The 22,673-nt window shown below is 35.8% G+C and overlaps 10 protein-coding genes across 10 annotated transcripts; 3 read left to right on the top strand and 7 right to left on the bottom strand.

Annotated features, from left to right (window-relative positions):
• Positions 1 to 595: 595 nt before the first annotated feature.
• C9374_011785 (uncharacterized protein) lies at positions 596 to 2,152 on the bottom strand (the record flags this gene model as incomplete). Its single annotated transcript, XM_044687478.1, has 1 exon — positions 596 to 2,152. One exon carries the CDS (start codon positions 2,150 to 2,152, stop codon positions 596 to 598), a length of 1,557 nt encoding a protein of 518 aa, XP_044543074.1.
• A 1,940-nt stretch (positions 2,153 to 4,092) lies between these two features.
• C9374_011784 (uncharacterized protein) lies at positions 4,093 to 4,842 on the bottom strand (the record flags this gene model as incomplete). Its single annotated transcript, XM_044687477.1, has 1 exon — positions 4,093 to 4,842. The coding sequence occupies one exon, from the start codon at positions 4,840 to 4,842 to the stop codon at positions 4,093 to 4,095; it is 750 nt and encodes a 249-aa protein (XP_044543073.1).
• A 156-nt stretch (positions 4,843 to 4,998) lies between these two features.
• On the top strand, positions 4,999 to 7,002 carry C9374_011783 (uncharacterized protein; the record flags this gene model as incomplete). Its single annotated transcript, XM_044687476.1, has 1 exon — positions 4,999 to 7,002. The coding sequence occupies one exon, from the start codon at positions 4,999 to 5,001 to the stop codon at positions 7,000 to 7,002; it is 2,004 nt and encodes a 667-aa protein (XP_044543072.1).
• A 33-nt stretch (positions 7,003 to 7,035) lies between these two features.
• On the bottom strand, positions 7,036 to 8,187 carry C9374_011782 (uncharacterized protein; the record flags this gene model as incomplete). The annotated part of the gene is made up of 3 exons (XM_044687475.1): positions 7,036 to 7,611; positions 7,667 to 7,805; positions 7,916 to 8,187. 3 exons carry the CDS (start codon positions 8,185 to 8,187, stop codon positions 7,036 to 7,038), a joined length of 987 nt encoding a protein of 328 aa, XP_044543071.1.
• A 951-nt stretch (positions 8,188 to 9,138) lies between these two features.
• Positions 9,139 to 10,838, bottom strand: C9374_011781 (uncharacterized protein; the record flags this gene model as incomplete). Its single annotated transcript, XM_044687474.1, has 3 exons — positions 9,139 to 9,842; positions 9,919 to 10,506; positions 10,580 to 10,838. The coding sequence occupies 3 exons, from the start codon at positions 10,836 to 10,838 to the stop codon at positions 9,139 to 9,141; spliced, it is 1,551 nt and encodes a 516-aa protein (XP_044543070.1).
• A 150-nt stretch (positions 10,839 to 10,988) lies between these two features.
• Positions 10,989 to 12,812, bottom strand: C9374_011780 (uncharacterized protein; the record flags this gene model as incomplete). The annotated part of the gene is made up of 1 exon (XM_044687473.1): positions 10,989 to 12,812. The coding sequence occupies one exon, from the start codon at positions 12,810 to 12,812 to the stop codon at positions 10,989 to 10,991; it is 1,824 nt and encodes a 607-aa protein (XP_044543069.1).
• Positions 12,813 to 13,707: 895 nt separating this feature from the next.
• C9374_011779 (uncharacterized protein) lies at positions 13,708 to 14,857 on the bottom strand (the record flags this gene model as incomplete). The annotated part of the gene is made up of 3 exons (XM_044687472.1): positions 13,708 to 14,207; positions 14,325 to 14,590; positions 14,775 to 14,857. The coding sequence occupies 3 exons, from the start codon at positions 14,855 to 14,857 to the stop codon at positions 13,708 to 13,710; spliced, it is 849 nt and encodes a 282-aa protein (XP_044543068.1).
• Positions 14,858 to 15,732: 875 nt separating this feature from the next.
• On the top strand, positions 15,733 to 19,182 carry C9374_011778 (uncharacterized protein; the record flags this gene model as incomplete). Its single annotated transcript, XM_044687470.1, has 1 exon — positions 15,733 to 19,182. One exon carries the CDS (start codon positions 15,733 to 15,735, stop codon positions 19,180 to 19,182), a length of 3,450 nt encoding a protein of 1,149 aa, XP_044543067.1.
• A 72-nt stretch (positions 19,183 to 19,254) lies between these two features.
• On the top strand, positions 19,255 to 19,614 carry C9374_011777 (uncharacterized protein; the record flags this gene model as incomplete). Its single annotated transcript, XM_044687469.1, has 1 exon — positions 19,255 to 19,614. One exon carries the CDS (start codon positions 19,255 to 19,257, stop codon positions 19,612 to 19,614), a length of 360 nt encoding a protein of 119 aa, XP_044543066.1.
• Positions 19,615 to 19,704: 90 nt separating this feature from the next.
• On the bottom strand, positions 19,705 to 22,413 carry C9374_011776 (uncharacterized protein; the record flags this gene model as incomplete). The annotated part of the gene is made up of 5 exons (XM_044687468.1): positions 19,705 to 20,458; positions 20,645 to 21,704; positions 21,793 to 21,825; positions 21,968 to 22,251; positions 22,343 to 22,413. The coding sequence occupies 5 exons, from the start codon at positions 22,411 to 22,413 to the stop codon at positions 19,705 to 19,707; spliced, it is 2,202 nt and encodes a 733-aa protein (XP_044543065.1).
• Positions 22,414 to 22,673: the final 260 nt, after the last annotated feature.

The raw sequence follows: 22,673 nt of genomic DNA, 5'->3' as shown, positions 1-22,673 counted from the left end.
GCCATCCATTGGAGGCCTTTGTGAAGGTCGATGAGTACCCATAAATATGCACCCAAGTCCTTTGTCCATCATCAACTATGAACATGAAGACCATCACAAACAAGCATCTAGAATGGAAATGAAGCTCGTAAACTTTCTGTGGGATTTTAATTCACCATGCAACGGACAAGCAAGATGTCGTTTACCAGTTGGTGAGTGTGAGGAACAAACCTTTGATATGTATATGTGTCGTACAATGAAACCACATATGTACACAAGAATAGAACAATATTCTCCTTGGATCAATCGAACAGGAGACACCGAAATCAATCGTCACATAATATATGAATTTGAATATCCAAATTTTCCTTCCTTTGGAGATGGTGAATGGCCAAAAATTATATGACCGTAAATCAAAAGAACGTTGGTGATAATCTTAGAAAAAGATTCCAAGTTGATTTAAGTGAAGATTTCGACAATATTGCTTACCGTTGCATTGTATCAAAGTTGGTGATCTCTTACGACACCAGATTGGAATTATATTATGCCTACTTGTGTCATTGGGTTCAAGCGAAGGATGGAAAATATTGGATTGAGAGCTTTTGAAAATTTTCGATTAAAATTTTCGTTTCTTTTGAGAAACTTGTGTACTCATTGTTCCACTAAAACTGGTCGCCTGGTCGCTTTGTCGTGTATTCTTTGCTTGTTTTCGCTTGGTTGTCGTTTTCTCTGATTGTTTTTCTGTGTTTTGTGATTGTTGCTCTTGTTCTTGAAAGCTTGTAGAAATAGTTTGCTGCAAAGTAGCAAGATCCACATTCGACTCATCCAAATCGTAATACAAATCGTGTAATTCTTGAGGTGCTTCTTTGAGGTGAATTGAATTCCATGAATAAATTTGTTTGAGCCGTTTTTCATTCCAATAAGTACTTCCAAATTTCTCTCCTATATCAATCGCAGTCAGGACTTTTCGCCATTGCCATAACAGCAATTGTTTGGTTACATGAATTTTGTGACGACCACCACCGTTATTAATCACTCTATTAAACACGGCATGGTGAAACAAATGAGAACGTTCGAACCCTTGATTACTTAAAATAGATAAGGACAAGTCATCGTCGAGCAATTCTGTCATCATAGATGGAAGATGTGTAAGAAAATGAAAATAATGAGCTTTGATACCTTTGCTCCATATTCGATAACAAGCACATAAAAACTCCATGATCATCTTGTCCAATTTAAAGATTCTGTCTGGTGTAAGTATTTGTTTGGTATTGGGATCATCTTGTTTAGCCTCAACGATAATTATAATATTCCTTAATAATTTCAAAATATTCAAATATTTCTCCTTAGTGTGCTGTTCGATGTCATTCACTATCACTTCAACATTACTTAAAATTGTGTTGCATTGATCCCCAGACAGCATGCTCGATTTGGCAGTAACTCTTTCTGACGTTTGTGAAATACCATATTCAGTCACTCGTTGTTTCAACTCTCTCCAATTAAAATGCTCTAATCCTTTTAATTTTTGCAAATTCTGCAATATGGTATTATTGTATTGCCCACTTGAAGCCATATAAGCAATTGTATTTTCAACTAATCGCTGTTTAACATGAAGAGCACACATAATTAAATCTTTAGGACTGAATGGCAAGGAACCTCCAAGGGTTGTTCGATTGTTTGCTCCAAATTCTTCAACAGTTTTTGCCATGCAGTATGGACAAATATCAAATTCAAATGTAAATCCAACATTGTGCATGTCTGAAACATAGAACAAATGAACCTCAGATTTTTCAAAATATGTTTTTTGTGACACAGTTTTGATTTCGTCTGTCAATGTTCCAATGGTTTCCTTAATACTCTCTTTTGTTTCAGACATTTGAAATAATCCAATATAAAAGACAGAGGATACAGCTTGAGAAGGAAACACATCTCTTAAATTAAGAGGAACTAATGCAACGGCTACTTGTTTCACTTTGTTAATTTCACGTCCATCCACAGAAATTTTGAAAAATATTTTCTTTTTAAGTTTTCCTCCTAGAGATCGATATAACTTTAGAATATAATAAATAGCTTCATCTAAATCTATGATGTGACCAATGAATTCAGCACTTGGGCATCTTAATTTGAATATTTCTTCCACTCTCTCATTCAATTGTTTTTTTAAATTACTCATTTCTTTCTTACAAGGCAACTCCTTCATTAAGGAAACTTCTTTTCGAAGGTTGTGATAAGTATTATCAGAAATTAAATTATTGTCTCTCCAATACTGAACTATTGTAGGATCTCTTTTTTCGATAAGATATTGTTTCAGTTGTTTGTACCGAATATTTTCTTTCAAGTTTTTTTCTATAATATTAATTGTTTTTTGAATGCCTTCGAGGGCCCTTTCAAACCTGCAGCCGCAGCAAACAGCCGAAAAGGACGGCTGCCAGCTCCTGCTGACTTCCCAAACTTTGTGGAAATCCAGAATCCTCCAGAATCTGGATGTTTATGGATTTTGGCGGTTGTTTTTGGCTTTAAAACGAATAAAATTTTTAACAATAAAAATGCAAAACAACAACAGCAACAACAACAACAATTCCGAACAAGCTTTGGCATGTTATCCTTGACCGAAATGAATTCAAATGTGGAGCTAGACAACCACATCAACGTACATCCACGAAACGAATTCTGATCTTCATCTTCTCTATGACTATCTTACCGATATGAAATTCACACCATCAGACATCAATTCAGTAATTCGTATTTTTGAAGAAAATGCTATCAGAAGCATTGCTGTTCTAAATTTATTTGATGATGAAGAGATCATGTCATTTGCACTTCATGTGAAGCAGTGATTTCTTTCCGAATGCAACCCGAAAATGATAATCCAAACCAAAGATTTCACGTAAAAACAAGATTATGACTGAAGATGATGTCAAACAAATGTTCATAACAAGAGAGCTTTGTGGAATCGCTCGCATCTTCCTCAAAGAAAAAGAAACAAATCATAACAATACTGACATCGAAGATGATGATGAGTCAATTTATAGTTCGACTTCAAGGTAGATAAATTGTCATTATCCATTATTGTTGTTATTAATGATCGGTTTGTGTTTGACAATGTATAGAGTTCAATCATCACCCAACAACAGAGTATTTTTGCCTTTTCAACTGCAAGAATATATGATCGAGAATTTTTATGGAGTGGCTTGACAACATTGTGGCTCCAACACCAATCTGAACGCTGAAAATTTCTTGAATGCTCTCAATAATTTTTTAAGTGCCTTAATTGTTGGCTTACAATTCAACAAAGAGAAAGATCAATCCACAAGATTACCATATGAGTATTATTGTTGCTTCCCATCACCAGAACATATTAATTATATTGTTATTGGTGAATTTGAAAGAGCATGTCGTACTTTTGCCATGCTTGCAGACTGTTGTGAATGAAGCAGATTGCAGATTGATAGACGTTTCTAAAGATTTTACACAATATTATGAGGAATTTACTTCGTTTCCAAGAACCGTCATTGTGGAGAACGGTTTTTTAGTAAGCAAAATAAACTGATCACCTGATCGAAATCCTATCTCAGCCGCAAAAATCCTGTTTCAACCGGATGCCAAAGGATTCTGTTGATTGCATCTGAAAATAATTTCGGCAGCGAGGACTATCCTGGCTGAATGGCTGTTTGCTGTGGCTGCAGGTTTGAAAGGGCCCTCATGCCTTCTTTTGTTTGCAAGAATGTTTCAAACCAGGCGTGAATATTGTGTCCAAGAGTCCCTAACATTTACTCGCAATAACAAAGATCGAGCTAGAGAAATGGTATCAGTATTTGAGAAAAAGAATCTTGTCCTAACTGCATACTTGAATATTTATGGTCATGTGCTTGGATATCATGACATCCACAATGTGAACATTCCCAAAATTTCATGTTGACGGTATTGGTATCTTTATTGCTTGATATAGGATGATGTGAACAAGCATGGTTTGTGAAAATAGGATGCGAATGTTGTTGATGTTCATTTGTAAGTTGTTGTGAATTATTAGTCAATCCATTCCCATGAGAGTGTAAATGAGTATTCAAGTAATGCCAAAGCCAATGTTGAGAGAGTTGTTGATGAAATAGCTCATTAGTATGCACAAACGTTTAATTGCGGGCTGTGTGGGTGAGTGTTTTGAGATGGATTGAATTGTTGAGTCTGGTCCTGGCTTGGTGGAGATGGAAAATCTGAAATTGGTGGTTGATGTTGCGTGTTCATTTCATTTTCAGAGATTAAATTCAAGATGGTATTGATGGTGTTATCTTCACTTTGATCGGTTTGATTTTGTTCACTTATTGAGGAGAAATTTGTGAACTGAAATAAATCATCACTAAATTCTTCATCGTTTTCTTCTGTTTCGTCATTGTCTACGTCATCAAAATAAAGAGCGGCTTCGTTGATTAAGTTGTTGTCTTCACAATTACTATAACATTGATCACAATCATTCCATATTTCACTATCGATCTCGTTATCAAAATCCATAACATCAACCAAGCTCGTTTCTTTTGAAAAAGTGGTGAATATGTGGCGTATTAGTTTTTCTTGATCTTTTTTGCCTGTAGATAATTTAAGAATTGTTTGTAATAAAGCTACCAAATTCGTGATGATGACTCCATTGCGGAAGGGAGATGGCAATCCGATAGCCTGTTGCTGCTGATGATTGAGTGTATCTTTGCCATCTTTAATGGTGAGAAGTAATCTTGATGTTTTTTCGTTTTTTCCAACAAAAAAAGAATCAATAATTTCATCTGCTGCAAAGTATTGCTGTCCATTGTATTCATATGATTTCAAAGAGTGGAATGGAGGTAATTGGTGTTTGATCTCCAAAACTTCACACATTTTTTGATGAATAAAACATTTTAATCGACTGGGATGATGACATGGCTCAAAACTGAAATTGAAGACTCAAGTTCACACTACAGAAATTTTTTTTTTTCGAGGGACATAAATCGTGAAAATTCAATTTAAACAAGGAAAAAAATCAGCAGTTCCAGAATGGACATCACAGTGAAAGAAACCAAATCCAAATGGACCCACACCTTTCCAGCGGTCGATCTCTCAATCACCGTGCTTGAATTTCGGCAATTAATATTAGATACTCATAACCATGGTGCATCATCGGAGAAGTGGAACTTGTCTGATCTCACTCTGTTGAGTGGAGGAAAGTTTTTAAAGAATGATTCCGAGAGTCTTGCAGATGCCAAGATAAAGAATAGCCTTTTGATTTATTTGAAAGCATCCGAAGGAAATAATAGTAGTACCAATGTAAATATTTCTTCTCCAACGAACCTTCATCATCAAACCACTTCTACTACTACTAGTCCTACTGTGGTATCCTCTCCTCATCAACAACAACCAACTTCACCAAATTCGGGAAGTAAACCATCAACATTAACCACCACTACTACTTCACCTGTTACCTCTCCATCGCTGCCATCATCCTCTTCAGGTGGTAATCCTCATCATCATGCACAAATTTCTCGATTGGAAAAAGTTCGTCAGGCTGCACTCGAAATGGCAAAACGAGCCAACGGTGGAGACTCACAATATGAACAATATCACTTTGTTTTGGAAGATCAGAACGGAAAGAAAGTTCATTTACCTGAATGGGAACGTGAGGCTCTCGTCATGGGAATGATCTTGCAAAAGAAATCTGAAGAATACCTCAAAAAGAAACAATTTGAAAATGCCTTTGATTGCTTGAAGGTTGCTGATGAATCATTTAGGAAATTGTCTCCACAACTTCTCTCCATTGTTGATAATTATGCTACCTTATTGATTGATTACGTTTGGTGTATGTACAAATTGCAAGATCCAAGCATGCTCTTTGATGCTATTCAAAGATTGCAACTTGCAGAAAAGATTTTAAAACAAGCACATGGAGAGAATTTGGAGAGACTTCTCAATTTACAACAAGGACGTTTTTCGCAACGTGCACTCTATGCAAAGCTTTCTCTCCTGAAAGGTATTATTTGTACAGAAATAGGAGATAAGGAAAACGCAAAGGTTTATCTTCAACAGTCTCAAAATGATTACAACAAGTTGAGAATTGATCCAACACTTGTGGATCAATTGGTCAATATGGGATTTTCTACAGATGAAGCTAGAAAGGCTTTGAGAAATTGTGATGGAAATGTAGAAATGGCTCTGTCATACATTCTCGAAAAAAGAGAAATTGCAAAACAAAAACGAATGGAAGAAATGGAACGAAAACAACAGCGAAAGAAGCAACTAGTTTATGGCAAAACGAAAAACGGAAAATTAGTGGACATGAAATTGCTGCAAGCATTGTCAAAGGTTTTTCCTCACGTCGACACTGAGGTTGTAGTAGAAGCTTTGATTCAATCTAATAATGACGAATTGGTGTCCACACAACTCTTGTGCAATGAACAAACGCTCGAGGATTTATCATTCCAAGCAGAGAAAAGAGTTCACAGACGTGTTGTTGATTACAACTTGGTTCACAAGCTGTGTATGCTTGGATTTCCCTTAGAGAATGTTGCGTTTGCTCTCAAAAAAGCAGCGTCACAATCATCACCTACAACTCTAGAACAAATTGCTGTTGATTTGCTTGTGAATGGAAAGGCCATCCCAAGAATTCCCTCAGATGATTTGAATTCTCTTGCTTCTTTCATTATCAAAAAGTCGACGGAAAATACAATACTAGCGCAACCACCAACCTCCACAACAAGTAATGACAATAACCCAAACACTAATCTTGAATCTCAAGATTCCATGTTTGATGAGGGAGAGGATGAAGATACCAATCATGACACCATTTTTGATCAACCTCAAGGACAAGAAGCAGGAACAACGGATGATGATCAGAGTGAAGAAGAGGAGCCAAGAACACCACTTGACAACGTTTTTAATGAAACAATGGAAGATATTATTGACGAAGAAATTGTCAACACCTTTTACAGCAAGGACGATGAAAGTAATTTACTTTCCGACGAAATACAAGCTCTTGAGCTCTACCTGTCAAAGTTGGCCCAATAAATTTGCAAATATTGATGTCACAAAAGATGTAACTCAATTTTTAAGGTTGGTGGCTCTTGACATTTCATCGTCTTCATCATCGTCGTCGCCATCATCCATGGACTGAGCTTGTGAAGCAGTTATTGGCAAGGTTTTTGCAGCTTCATCTTCATCGTCGTCGGTTTCTTCTCCACTATCTGTTTCATCGCTGAGGGTGGAATCAAATTTATCTTCTGCATCCTGATCTAGTTCCACATCACCACGAAGAATAGCCATGTCAACATCTACAATAATTTCGTTCGAGGTGTCGTTGCCCATATCTTCTATTGTGTCAAATGTGAGCACGACAAGGGCTTGAATAATTGAATAATGCAGCTGTGAAATAAATACATTCCTGGGTTTTGAACTTCCTTTTTCTCCCATATCAAAATCCTCCAAATCATCGTCTTCGTGCTTTGATGTTTTTTCCCTCTTTTTTGGCTTGCTCGAAGACATGGATGAATTGTCAGACAAATCTTTTGTGTCCTGAACTAAACTGTCTTGAAATCTAAATCTTACACTTTTCGAATTGTAATACATTTGCAAAATTGGGGTTCCTACCACTAGATTATTTTCATTACAAAATTTTCTCTTTGAGCAAAAAGGTTATAATTACACAACCATGGCTCAACTCATAATAACCTACATTCATTTCTTGATCTATTAACACTACTTTGACTTTGTTTTTATATTCTACACCAGGATCACGACCATAGTCTAACAATGCCTCCAGACTTTTTCTTGTAGGTTGAATGTATTCCACGCCATATCCCAGAATTATTAATCTAAATATGAATTTAAAATTGTTGTCAATCGTTTTCAAATTTAATATCATTCAAAAATTCAATAAAAATAATTATTAATTATTCCAAAACAAAATAATAACAAAACCCACATATCCGTTTCTTGTTGAATTATTCTTTTCAATTCCGAAATATTTGTGAATGGTAATGTTGTTCCAACCAATGAATTCAGTTTGGCCTCCGTAGGTGTCGGAGTACTTTCTCCTTTTCTGGATGATGACGAAAGAGTTGGCGATTGATCTCGAATAGAATTTAAATCTTCATCATCATCAAGGCTATCTTGTGTCCGAGAGGCACTCTCTGATGCCTTCCTAAATCTATTCCCGAAGGGTGTTGGAATTTTGATCGAGACTCGACTGCTCATTTTTTTTATTGGCCAAAACCTTTGATGGCAGTCGAGTCTCTATTAAAATTGTTATCTCAAAATATATATCTTTTAAAGAACTGTAATAAAGAATTGTTTGTGAACTCTAAGAAAATATTCAAAAGGATTTGCAAATACTGAAATTGATTTTTTCTAAAAAAAATGATCACACTGCTGACATCTTTTTATCAAGACACCATTTTGCTGTTTTTCAAGTCGCTCCGAATTGCGATTAAAGATCAAATACTTGATCAAGTACAACGGATACATTATCTCAACAATGGAGAGATGGAAACACAATTTTTAATTTCGTATTATCTTGTCATTGCTTCTGTTGTTTTTGGAAGTTTTATGATGAGTAAAGCTTGTCGGAAGATGAATGTGTATATACTTTTTGTTTTGATTCTAAACGCTTGCACTGATTTAATGATATGGGCATTGAATTTGAAATTATTATCGGAAGAATTGTTGTTGCTGGATAAAACTACTTTTCTCTCAATTTTACTCATAGTGAGATATGTTGTTGCATTATATATTGGAACAATAATATTTATTTCAATTACTTTTCGAAAGTATTTAAATGATGATTAATTAAATAATAATAATTATGAGTAAAATTAATAATTAATGAACATAGAAATGATTACATTAATAAATGTTGGAATGTACACTCCTCGACTGCATCTTGCTACTATTAAACGAGGCTTTGTGAACGCTTTCGTAATTCTAAAACTTTTGGAATGCTTGTGAATGTTTCCAAGACTGAATGAGGGTAGCCTTGTACAGAGGAATACCTTTTTACCAGTCTGTTTACCAATGAACTGAACCTTCTCGTTTTGAATTTTTGGTCAACCACTTTTTCGTTGGAATAGCTCAGCGGGAGAGCGATGGACACATACTCCAGAGGGCGATGGTTCAAATCCATCTTCCAACATTTTGTTCTTTATGTATTTACATCTTGTTGGCTGGAGAAAAGTTGTTAAATATTTCATGCACAGTCTTTTTCGTTTTCTCAATATCGGACAAGTCAAGAATTTTGTGATCTCTCACTACTTGATGGAACCTTTCTGAACTTTGTATCGTGTTAAAAAACTGTTGAGTTAGAAATTGAATATTTCTTGCTACATATTCCTGTTGTTGCTCTTCACGTTCAGGATTGGTATTTGCATCTGGCACGCTATCAGTTCTCAACATTTCAATCAATTGAGATGGTGAGTAATTTGGATTCGAACATAACTTTTCCAACAATTCAATTTCTGTCAGTGTCAACAATTCCAAATCCCTAGGACTAATTTTCAAAATAGTATTAAATAATTCTTCTCTGTACTCTCTATTCAAAACGGAATACAATTTTAAAGTTTCCAAAGATTCTCTATTTTCGAATGGAACGCTTGACAAGTCAAACATTCTCAATTTAAAATCAAATAATTTCCTCTTTGTGAAAATTAAGTAGAATGGAATGGATCGTAATTTCTCTTCATTCACATATTGTGAAAATAAATTTAAAGACTCCAACGTTCGATTTGTAATTTGATCTTCGTAGCATACTTCTGTGAATTCTGCCAATGACACCAAATAAATAATTCCTGAAATGTTGTTCTGTGGAGAGTCGTCTAGGATGTGTTTCCATTTTCTTCTTTCATTTCGTTGACCTCCTAAAAAAAGAAAGTGTTGTGATGAATATTTATATTCATCATGGAAATGGATTAAAACATTGATATCATTACATACCTGTGTCGTACACAACAATAGCTTCACGATACATTCCATCATTAAGATCGACCTTAATTTCAGTAATACCTGTGGTCTTCATATATGCTGTCAAAATTAAATCGGTCATGTCACAATTCACATTATTCACATAGTTATGGATTAGCGTTCCCAGAGAGTTGATATAAAGAGATAAATTACAAATTTGCAAATTTCTAGAGTATTTAAAAGGTGGAGCCTGAGATGGAGGGATATATTTGTAAGGAAAGTTTGTAAAATAATAACAAATTTGTAAAATTGGTTCCTCGTTCCATAATTTCACAATTTTTTTGGAAAATTCCAAACCGTCCGCCACACGAAAATTCATCCACACATTTCTCAATTCGTTAACACCACCACTCAACAATTGTGGTTCATAATCTTTAAAGTAGCTCATAAAAATCTCATTTTCTTTTTGGAAATATTTGACATTTGGCAAGAGAACATCTTTCAAATCATACAAAGCACCAAACGAGTGAATCACCTGTTCCAAATACATGGTGAGTGGATTTACCGTTTTTTTATGATTCGGAAACGGGAGTGACAATGTTTTAAACAAGGTTGATTTTCCTTTTTTTTTCAACACACATATGATCATCATATTCGAAAGTGATACAAGTATTTCAAAATTAATACTACACACCTGATCCACCTGTTCCTAACAAGGCAAAATTTGCAACCACAATTTGATCATTAATCTCTGGTGTTCCTCCTCCCATAGATGTCGTGATGGTGTCCATATCGGAAGAACTCGAACTTTCAGGAAGACTCGAGAAGAAGTTTCTTGAAGTCGTTGACCTTCCATGATGATGATGACTAGTGTTTTTTAATTGGAGAGGTTCAGAATCATTATGGATGGTTGATTCCGAATCCAAAGATGATTTACTTTCTTGTTGACCCATTGAATACACTCCTGAGTTTGTTTTGCGAGGTTTTGAAAGATTTTTTAGAGCTGTCGTCAAGTCGTCTTGAAAAGTCACTGAATCAAGTTCATGATCGAGAGAGAGAAAATCATTTATTTCGTGCGTATATTATTCATTGGAACAGTTCAATTATTGTGAAAGAACAGTGTGGAATACTTGACTCATGGTGGACATGGTTTCATCCACTTGTGAAATGTCAATGACTTTGAAATCTCTCATGACTTGTTCTTTTCTTTCAGGATTTTGAATAACGTTGAAAAATTGTTGAGTTATAAATTCAATGTTCTTTTCAACAAATTTCGAATGTTCTTCATCGTGTGAATGATTCGAAATTTCTTCAGTTTTTAACATTTCAATAAGTTCAGAAGGAGAGAAGTATGGATTGGAACTGAATAATTCTAGTAATTGTTGTTCTTGTTTGCTTAATTTTTCTAAATCTGATTGTCCTAGTTTCAAAATAGAATTCACTAAATGGTCGTAATGGTTTGGATTGAGTTTCATTGGTAATTTCAAATCTTCTGGGAACTCAGTCTTGTTGGAGAATGGAACATCTCTCATGTCATACATTCTCAATTTGAAATCCATGATATTTCGTTTAGTGAAAATGAGATGAATGGGTAAAGATTTCACACTTGGGTCATTGGCAAATTCTGAGAATAATTTCAAGGACTCAGTGGTTCTATTAGTCACATCATCTTCATAACAGAATTGATTAAATTCTGATAAAGGTACCAAGTAGAGAATTCCAGAAAGTGGAGAAGATCCATTGATCAGTCGTTTCCACTTCTTTCTCTCATTTCTTTGACCACCTGTATCGAAAACTCCAATGCAATCATTGGTGTCGGATCCAGCCTTCACCCAAATCTCAATTATTCCTGTTGTTTTAATGTAAGAACTGAGAATGAGTTCTGAAAAGACATGTTCAGTGTCACGAATGGCCAATTTATCCGAATTTGCATCATAATCTAAAATATCTTCATAATAGGACAAGAGATTTGCCAATCTTTCAACATTCATGTGGCGTACAACATGTACTGGAATGGACATGGATGATTTTGGAATGAATTTGTTTGCAATATTTGTAAAATATAAACAAATCTGAGCAAGTGGTTCAGTTTCCCAGAATTTGAGAACTGCTTTTACCATTTCAACATCTTGTTCAATAGGAATGGATGATTTCTCTTCGTCACACTTTTCCACACGTTTTGCAATTTTATCACTTTCTGGATGAATAAATTTCACGTGAGGGAACAAGGCTTGTTTCACTTCAAATAAAATCGAATACGAAGAAGCAATGTTCTTCAACAATAAAGTTTTCCAATTTCTAATGTCATAGTTCGAAATGACATAATTCACAGAATGCAATTTTAAGAGTTTGGTGAGTGACGATTTTCCACTTCCTCCTGTTCCAAACAACGCCAATTTCACTTTGGGTTCAACACCTCCATTTGTTTGATTCAAGGATGAATATAATGGAGAGGATTGGACTTTGGGTTCGGAGGCTTCATCCTCCTCATCGGAAGAATCTTCCCATCGATTCACCTGATTCAAAATATTATGTCCCAACAAGGAGAGAAATTGAGTAGAATTGGCTTGTTGTTGATGATGGGAAGAGGATCCTCCTCGTAATAAAAGTTCAGCCGTTTCTTCAGAACTTTCAGAATGACTCAAAAAGAGACCACCACCACCTCGAGTGGTATCGTTCTCGGTAGGATGATGATTACTTTTTGTATGAGGACGAGTCGTGGTGGTGGTGGTGGTGGTTGCTAGAGGAGGAAAAAGAGAAGAGGGTGAAGTGGTTGATGATGATGATGAACCTAAGAGTGGTTGTTGTTGTTGTTGTGAAGATGATGAAGATGACAACTTGGAATGTTTGCGATGTTTTTGAAGATTCTCGAATTGGTCATGTTGTTCACTGATGGATTCGAGGTTTTTACTTTCAATTTGTCCCATTGTGTTGTTGACAATTGTAGTGAAGAGAATGATAGGTTTGAATTGGAATTTAACGATGAAATAAATGATAAATTCTTTTCTACAAGCGTGTCTGTCACTATTCAACAACAACAATTGTGATTAAAAGGGTGATGATGATTTTTTCAAAGCAAAGGCTGACAATTCGACACTAATTGTTGAAAATGCAAGTAGTGAACTATATCTGAATTGACCGCATTGCTGTCAGTGAAGAGCATTTGTTTCGACACTTGATGAAAAGAAAAACGATTTTGGAAGAGGACTATCTCTAATAGAATGTAAGAGATTCATGCAGCTTCAGCTCACAGAGGAGGTAGTTTGGTTTATATATTTTACTAAGATCTGCCCAACATTCCTTAAACTCTTCTTCATGTGTTTGAAAACATTGAGAAGTTTACAGCCCTTATAAACATCCTCGACGACGCCCCCAACATTTTCTTACGGATGGTTTTTTGCGTTATGACCAAGGCTTTTTGAAGAAAGCATGATTTAGCAATGGCTTTTACGATGGTCCTTGTTATGTTAATGGATCATGAAAAAGGTATATTCTTTGAACCCATCTAGATTAGCTTTGAGCACTGATTTAGAAAATATATTAGGAAAAGCTTATTGCTCGAATTAAATGTTCTCATAAGGAAAAGTTCGTGAAGATGTATCGGAGATTTGGACCAAAATGCAGCTCACATCCTTATTAGAAATACACAGTACAGGATAACACCAACTTTGATAAATAGTTTAAATAATTTATTGTTGGAATGGTTCTAGAGAGGGCAGTGAGAAACAAGTACAGCGTAATTGTAACATCTCAACTTGTCTCTAGTCAAGACAGCTAATCAGTAGCTACTATACACGCACTTGTACAATCGTTTGGACGAACTTAGAATGAGTAGTTACCTTGGTGTGGAGGTTGATTTTGTGGTTGGTTGCCCATTTGAACTTGGAAATGGCCCATACCATTGTTAGCATTTTGGGTCATGCCACGTTGTTGAGGCATTCCTCCTTGTTGTTGATTATAGTATTGTTGTTGAGGAACTTGTCCAGAGTGTTGAGCCTGACCCATCATTTGGCCCTGTGGCATACCATGTTGCATCATTCCTTGTTGTCCCATCATTTGATTTTGTGCCATTCCTTGTCCCATCATTTGGCCTTGTGGCATTCCTCCTTGCATCATACCACCTTGCATCATTCCTCCTTGGTAATCTTCTTCTTCCTCATCTCCTTCTTCATCTTCTTCGCCTCCTCCATTCAGCATTTGTTGTTGAGAGGCCTCTGGAGCGTTCAAGCATTGTTGGATGAGATTTTTACCCTCAGTTTGAGTGATCAAAGGTTGAAGTTTTGGTGTAGCGAATGTATACACGTGACCCGTCTCGGAAGCAACTGTTTGTGTCATGGAATAAGAGAATTGGTGGAATTTGATTTGTTGAACAATTTTTCAAATGAATAATAGATCAATTAGCAATTTAAATATGTCAAATATTTTGCTTGACAACATACCTAACAACAACACTTGAGTACCGGTCAATGTCGAAAGTTCGTATGCCTTCTTCATGATACCAGCTTTTCTCTTACTGAACGTGATGTGACGACGCGACTTGTCTTGAATAAATTCAATATTGATTTTCCTACGTCCTGCTCTCTTCTTTGAGTTGGTTCCACCACCTGATTGTTGTGGAGACTCAGCATCACCACCGGATGATGCACCACCGGTATTGGCTTGGGTGTTTTGAGTGGCACCAGCTCCTTGAGACATTTGAGTTGCACTGTTTTTTGGGAATTTGTTTTGATATTAATAAAGCATGGTAAACGAAATACAATCGTCAGTTTCAGATGAGAATGATGCGCAGCAGTGATCAATAATATTCGAGCGAAAGGAACAGTGTTCAGTCGTATTGTTTTTACAAATGATCGTCATTGTTAGGTAATATAACAACAAGTCCTACGTACGCTTGGTTTTGTTGGTGGAGCATCATCATGACATCGGTTCCTCCTGCTCCTTGTGGAAGCTTTTGTTCCTCTGGGTTGGACATTTTGTGGTCTGTTGTTTACTGAATTCATCAAGGAAGGACAGAGTCATTGGGAGTTGATGGTAGCGAGAAGTAACGAACAACATATTGTTATTTGATTATTATAATGTAATTATATAGATGCAGAAGAGGTATAGAAGTGTTGAGATGATCGCATCGTGTTTGATGGAGTACATTGAGGAAGGGTCATGATGATCAACACCATCATCATCATCACGAAGAACCATATATCATTGTTGAAGGGTATGGTGATCAACACCATGATGTAGTATCATCCGTATTAGCAAGTATCATCATGTATGTAGATGAGTCAAAACACCAATTCGTTGATGGCCATGTTTAAATTTGAAAAACGTTACGAGTATGGATCAACGATTTCATTTGGGGAGTTGTTGATAAAAAGAGGTTATGAGGCAAGTGTGCTTTTGAAGGAAAAAACCTACACTGAAAAAATCGATTTTTAAAAATGTGCAACTGGATTGTTTCCGTTGTTTTTTTTGAATCTTGGAGGTCAGCCGAACAAATTGAGGGTTTGGTTATTTCAGGCAGTGTGAGGTTTTGCAGAAGAGACGACAAGAACAAAAGTCATCAATGATGTTGTTGTTGTTGGTGTTGAATCAAAGGGAATGAAAAATTTGAAAAGAAAGATCCTTCTAGTGGATTTGGGAAACGCGTTTACAATACAAGTTTGTCGTTAATTTTAATTGGTCAATGACGCATCAGTTGTCAGACAAAAATAAAATTTTCCCCGCCAATTAAATCTTTCAGCTGAGTTCATAACGAAGCAGTTAAGGCTGAAAATACTTTGAAAACTGTTTTTGCTACTCTGTGAAATTATTGATTGTTTAATCGGTAGTGAAAACCACAAAATCAAAAAAATGAAACGATTGAGACGCCAAACTGTCTGTGCTGACCAAAGTTCGAGCAGTTCTGAAGATGAAGATCTTTCCATATTTTCCCAGGGTTTTGATTCCGAAGATGAATCTTTGAACGAGGAAAACCAGATGAATCAGCACGACAGCTCCTCCGAGATGAACATGAATCAAAATGGTAAAAAGAGAAAAGTATCATCATCAGATACTACTCCAATTGTTGTAGATATATTCTCGCAATTAACAAGTGATATCTTTGAACATGAAATTTTCCAGCATTTCTCGCTACAATTTATTCTCAACTTACGACATGTTTCAAAACTCGCAAATCAATTGGTCTTGGCCTATGTGTCATCACCAGAATTTTCAATTTTCTTTTATCCAAGTTTGCATGCAGAAAAGACGCATGATTTAATCAATGCAGCAAATATTTGCCTGTCCAAAGTTCCAGAACATTCCCCAAAAGAATACTTGTCGTTGTTTGCTAATGCAAGGCGGATTTTTTGTAATGATGGGCAAGGCCTTTTATATCACTTGAGAGATGTCAACTTTTCTAGATTGGAAGCATTATATTTTCATGCTTGTTCATTGGATTTTACGAGCGTGAAATATATACTCAAAGGAAGTCTCTCGAATGTCAAATTTATTTGTTTTCACCGTAATCGATTGGGAGATGATGGAGCTCGAGTAATCGTGGAAAAATTAGGTCAAAAATTGGCTGGTCTGGCAATCACTAGCGACATTCTCACAGATGGTGCCACAGAGTTTATGACCTCCTCATCTTTGCCTTCCTTGACCTATTTAAATGTAAGCTCGAATACCATTTCTGAGAAAGGATTTCAACAATTACTGAACATCTCTTCTCTCAAGGCTCTATCAATCGCCTTTAATAAGATGAACGGGAAGGAAGTTTCTAAAGGACTTTGCAAGTTGAAATATTTGAATATTGCTGGAAATGATTTCGATTCAGAATCGTTTAATGTTTCTTCAAAACTCACCATTTTCTCTGGCGAGCAAGATAAGATCTATGATTTGGATAAGCTTGATATTCCTTTTCTTTATCTGCTGAAACTCAAAATTTCATATAGTTGGTTAGACAAAGCAAATATTTATTATGAACAATTTACGAGATGTATCAAGTTAAATATGTTGACTGAGGCTGATTACTTTAAACAACAAGCAATCAAATATTTGGCTGTTCGGAATACTCTTAAATCACAATATTTGATTGGTAAAATGCACGTTTTAACAAAAGACTACATTGAGGCCCTTGAAGCCTTTAACTGTTCGTACAGCGGTGCTAATTACGAAGTTGCAGAAATATACTTTCATGGAAAAGGCATCAATAGGGACTATGAAAAGGCGTTACGTCATTATTTAGATTATTTAGAAGGTGATGTACAAACCCGACTTCCAACAAAGTATCAAATTGGATATTGTTACTACAAGCTGGAAAGACCGAAAAAAGCAAAAAGTTATTTACAAAAATCAAAAGACAACAAAAGACACAAAGTACTTGGAAAAATTTATTATCATGAAAAAGAATTCCAATTGGCCTATTCACATCTTGAGAAGTGTGAAAACGAGGGAGCAGCTGCACATCTTCTTTCCAAAATGTACGAAAAGGGAAGGGGTGTTCATGTGTCGTTGGAAAAAGCATATCGTTATCTCATGATTGGAGCAGAGTTGAAGCATCCTAAATCCTTGTATCGATTAGGAAAATGGTATGAGCTCGGAATGAGCCCATTCGTTGAGAAAGACATTCATAAGGCCATACATTTTTATGATTTATCGAAATTTTCTAAAGCTCGCTGTCGATTGGGAATGCTTTACTATCATGGAGAGCATGGAATTGAGATAAACCTCAATCAAGCCAAGCACTATTTCACACAATTACCGGATGATTTTCGCAATCAGGACGCATGGTTTTGTCTTGGAAGAATATTTGAAGCTGAAAATGACAGCACAAGCGCTTATTTTCCCTATGAAAGAGCAGCTGCACTTGGTCACAAATTAGCCAAGAAAATAACAGGTGAAATGGATTACTACAATGGAGGATACAAACGTGCTCTCTATTATTTAACTGAATATTTGAATGAAGCCGAATTTTGTGAAAGTGTTGCTCTCAAGATTGCTCGAATTTATAATCACCACCGTGACAAATGGAAGAAGAGCATGAAATTTTATCAATTGGTTGATCATTTACCAGAGGCACAAGCAGAGATCGGTGTGTACTACTCACAGGTAGATCATGATGATAATGATGAACCTATACCTTACTCACAAGAGACGATTATGAATTTTCTAGAGACAGCTGCTGAGAATGGATATTCACAAGCTCAGTTATGTCTTTCTCAACAATATTTTGCAGAAAATAATTACAAGAAATCATTATTTTGGATGAAGAGAGCATTTGAATCAGGTGCCACCTCTCGATTACAATTATTTACTCAATGCATGGAGATGGGTAATATTGAAGAGGCTCTTTATCAATTGCCATTCATTCCTAAACATTCTCTCTCATATAACCAAAAGGAATCCATTACCACTCACTTGTATAATACTCAACAATTCAATGTTCTAATGGATTGGATGCACTCGTTACCCAACAGCGACGAAATCATCAACCGAAAGGTTTCTCTCATGTTTGTTAAGGGAGAAGGCGTACCAAAAGATTTGATGAGAGTCATTGATATTTTACTTTTCACAGCAACCAATGAAAGCGCATATTCAGATCTTTGTACACATTTGAGAAATAACTTGAAAGAACATGCTGTGGATGAATCCTCCATCGAATATGCACTGTTAAAAATTACTGAATTGCCAACAGCACAAGTTTCAGTGGATCGTATTCCATTTCTATTCATGAAAGTATTGTATCAACACAATTTTTCAGAATTTGCATTGAAATTACTCGAAACAAAAATGCAAACTATCAAAAAACGAGTGCTTAAACATTTGATTCATAACGACCCATTAATGGCCATTCATGAATTGATAGGACCAATCACACGTGGCCGTTTGAATTATTCTTTAAAAACAACTCTCGATCGTTTTGAGGATTTGTGTGCTAGTGATGAAATACTGAACCTTTTTTTTAAACGTCATCACATGGTTACAGATAGAGGTCTTCCAATAGATAAGGTGGTTTATGACATGTTTAAAGATGCTGGAAAGGAAGAGACAGGTATTAATTATTTGGATCGAATTGCATCTACTGGAAATTCCTTTAAAAAGCATGATATTGCTCTCATTTACGAATGTCATTTGAATAACTCTTCAAAAGCATTACATTGGTATGAACAATCAGGATTGCCTCAATCCATGTTTAAGGTGGCTGAGATGTATCGAGTTGGAGCAAAACATGTGGACAAGGATGTGAAAAAATCAATCGAGATTCTAGAGCACATGATTGATCAATTCGCAGTTACACAACAAAACGACAATACTAATTGATCGACCTGTCAGACATTACTTTTTAAAGCATATCAAGAATTAAGCAAATCTGTTTGCATAGAGGACTGTTTCATGTTCAATCTCAAACATAAGGACACGTTGTTTTATGTGGCCTCACAATTTGCAAAAGAGGAATCGTGTAGTTTTGCGATCAAATATTTAGAAAGAGCTATTGAAAACGGATATGGTCAAAAGGATCCACAAGAAATGTTTGGAATTGCTACAATTTATGAACAATTTGACATGCTGGAGAAAGCAATCCAATTCTATTCAGATGCCATTCCTTATAACAGTTCAAGAGGAAAGCTCAAAGAGTTAAAGCAACGACTAGCGTCCAGCATGGAAGCTTCGCCTTCCTCTCATGTGAGCACTTCGAGCGCCGTAAAACTGGAGCGAATATCTGATACTTCAACGTTTGATGAAGAAGAATAATCATTCGACACAAGAAACTGTCTTGACACGAAACTTTGAACGAATTTAAGCTCAACATGTATGAAAGTTTACTTTAGGTTGTTCCATCAATTATTGATAGTAAATGTATGATTTCAAATAAGTGTTAATATATGGATTCATCACAGGCTTTGGACTATCACCAGTGGCGACATGAATCAATCCATAGTTTCGTTTTCTTGTCCACTTCAAATGTTTGAACGACCATCCATTTTTCAATACACTACTAAATTTGAGCATGAATTCCATAGAGAGACCAGTACACCAATCAAACTCATTATTCGAGACCGAGGAGCTAGTAAGCTGTTTGAATATTAATTCATCGTTGTGACGAATCTCAGTCACTCCTCCAATATGCACATCACCACCAACAAATAACGCTTCTCTGTTGGGGTGTGATTGTTTCCACTGTCGGATGAGTTCTAAAATTCCAATTTGTTCATCATAATTTTTACCATAACTCCAATGATCTCTCATGTCTGATAGTTTGCTCGTGATTTTTGGAAGAGTGTCTGTCATTTTCTTTGTGAGGAATACCAAAGGTACAGAGCATACACAAATCAATGCCTTAATTTTTGAAGATGCAAGCTCACCACTAAAGAGCCATTGCTGCAAATCATCCCATTGAGGTTGTGTCAAGAAAACCTTGTCACCTGCTTGTTCATGGAGAAAGGATCGAGCAGCTCGTAAATCAAAGAATAGAATACCATAATCTCCATAAATTTGATAATAGGCTTCATGTTTTTGAGAAAGTTGTGCAGCGACGTTGGGATTGTAAACATCAGCTTCATCACGTAATTGTCGTTGATACTCCCAATACACTTGTCTAGAAAGAAGCAAGTCATGAACAAGTCATTGCAATGGAAAAATCCATCGTATCGTATCATGATGTTTTCACACACAAACACATACACATACACACAACACACACACCAAACACACACCAAACACACACGCACCAAACACACGCGTATAGATTCAATTCTCTCATGATAAAAATCTGTATACTTACCTTGCAAGAGTTCCAATATAATATTCAACTGAATTTTTGTCACGATCACATGCATCACTTCCCCAATCGTCACGAATTTCATGATCATCCAAAATCATCAAATTGCTCACTTGTGCTAACATTTTTCGAGTTGGAGGATGATTCCAATTCAATCGATAGTACTTTCTATAAAGTTCCTTAATTTCATTTTCCTCATTGGGTGTCAATTTGGTTCTTCCGTCACAAATACGCAAAGCTTCATCAAAGGCATTATGTCCACAATCCGAATAAATTTGATCTCCAACATGAAGTAAAACATCAATTTCATCTCCTCGTTCCAACATTCGTTCCCAAATATCTCGATCTGGAATACGTCTTTCAATTAAATTGCAACTCACAACAGAGACATTCAAATGATGAGGTTTTTCACTAATATTTTCAATGGTATCATCGACCATGGTTTTCACAATTGCAAATCGATTTCTTCGATTCAAAATATTTAAAAATTCAACTCGATAGACATAATCTGGTTTTAAACCTTCAATGGTAAATCCATAGGGAATGTTTGCGTGTGGAATAATGACATCTTTTTTGATAATCTCAAATTCTGGAACCTTTTCTAATTCTTTTCTTGAGGAAGAATAGTGCAATTGTTTGAGAATATTTTTGTGATACGAAGATCGAGTGTCATTCAAATGAAGATGGAAAAATCTCTTTTCTAAATAATCTCTTCTCTTTTCCAAGTGACTTCTCGGAGCAATTGGATAACAAACGACTTGCAATGGATCTTCTTTTGGCATTCGAGTGGAACATTCTACTAAAATTCTTGCACTGGTGGATTTCACAAGTCCAACCACTGGTCCTACAGTCATTAATGTATTCTCAAAGAGATGAGTGATTGGTTTTTCATAGAAGGATTGTGAATTTTGTTGAGCCAATTGTTCTTCCTCAGGAGAAGGAATGGCTTCGAAAATTAATTCAATTTTTCCTTGATCAGAACCAACAAGAGGATAGATACGTTTTTGTTTTTGTTTGGGTTTCAAGTTGAGACCAAAGACTTGAATCATGACAAAACCAATGACTTTGTGTGAATAAAAGATGTTTGTTTTTAAATGGTATGTGAAATGTTCAATCGGTGTGATGATGTGACATGATTTGAATAAACTTACAATCATTCTTGGTGAATTTATCCCAATCCATGACTAGATCAAAGTATGTTCATGAATTTGATGAATTTGACGCATTTGCGTCCAGCAAATTTCAAGCCCCAAAATGGTCATACCAAATACCCAAGTTCATGAACATGATGAGAAAACACATCTCCTGTCACAAGTGACAACCTACCTCTAATCATCAACAATGCATCCATAGGATCACTATTAAATTCATTTTCATCTTCATCGTCAGAAGCCACATCTTCCTCTTCACTCACCGACGTCGTTGATGTTGAAGAATTCTTCAATGCTTTAAATTGTTCTCGATTCACTGGAAAATCAAATTCAAATGTTTCATTAAAAACAGGATTCAATTCTTTCATGATGGTTTTTGTTCTTTTAATTTCGGATTGATTTTTAGGAGGTTCTAGATACTTGTTTAATTTTGAGTTGACGACCCATAATTCAACAAATCTAAATGTGTGTGAGATGAGATGGTATTCACATGATGTTTCAATATCAATAATAACAATTGTTCACATCGAGAAAAATTCTCTCAACTTACGGATCAGATAACCCATTATTGTCCATGGCAGGCAACTCGAAGGCTTTTGCAACTGTCACTTTGAGACGCATAACGATGAAGGGTTGTTGTTGATGGAATTTTTGTTTCAATATTTTTAAAAAGGCAACGTGCCAAATTGCAATGTTCACTGACAGCCATCACTCCATTGTCTTTTTTGTTCTCCAATAACATGTGTACGTTCTCAGTGAATCAAACAAGATTGGATTTCAAGGTTGGAGCGGTATTGAGGGTCAAGAAAAAGTGTGAAAAGTGAACTTGAACATTCTTTTTTAATAATATTCACACACGCACACACACTTGTGAGAATGTT

Source organism: Naegleria lovaniensis (assembly GCF_003324165.1).
Source record: "Naegleria lovaniensis strain ATCC 30569 chromosome Unknown tig050, whole genome shotgun sequence".
NCBI lineage: Eukaryota > Heterolobosea > Eutetramitea > Acrasida > Naegleriidae > Naegleria > Naegleria lovaniensis.
This window is presented reverse-complemented; position numbering and strand designations above follow the sequence as displayed.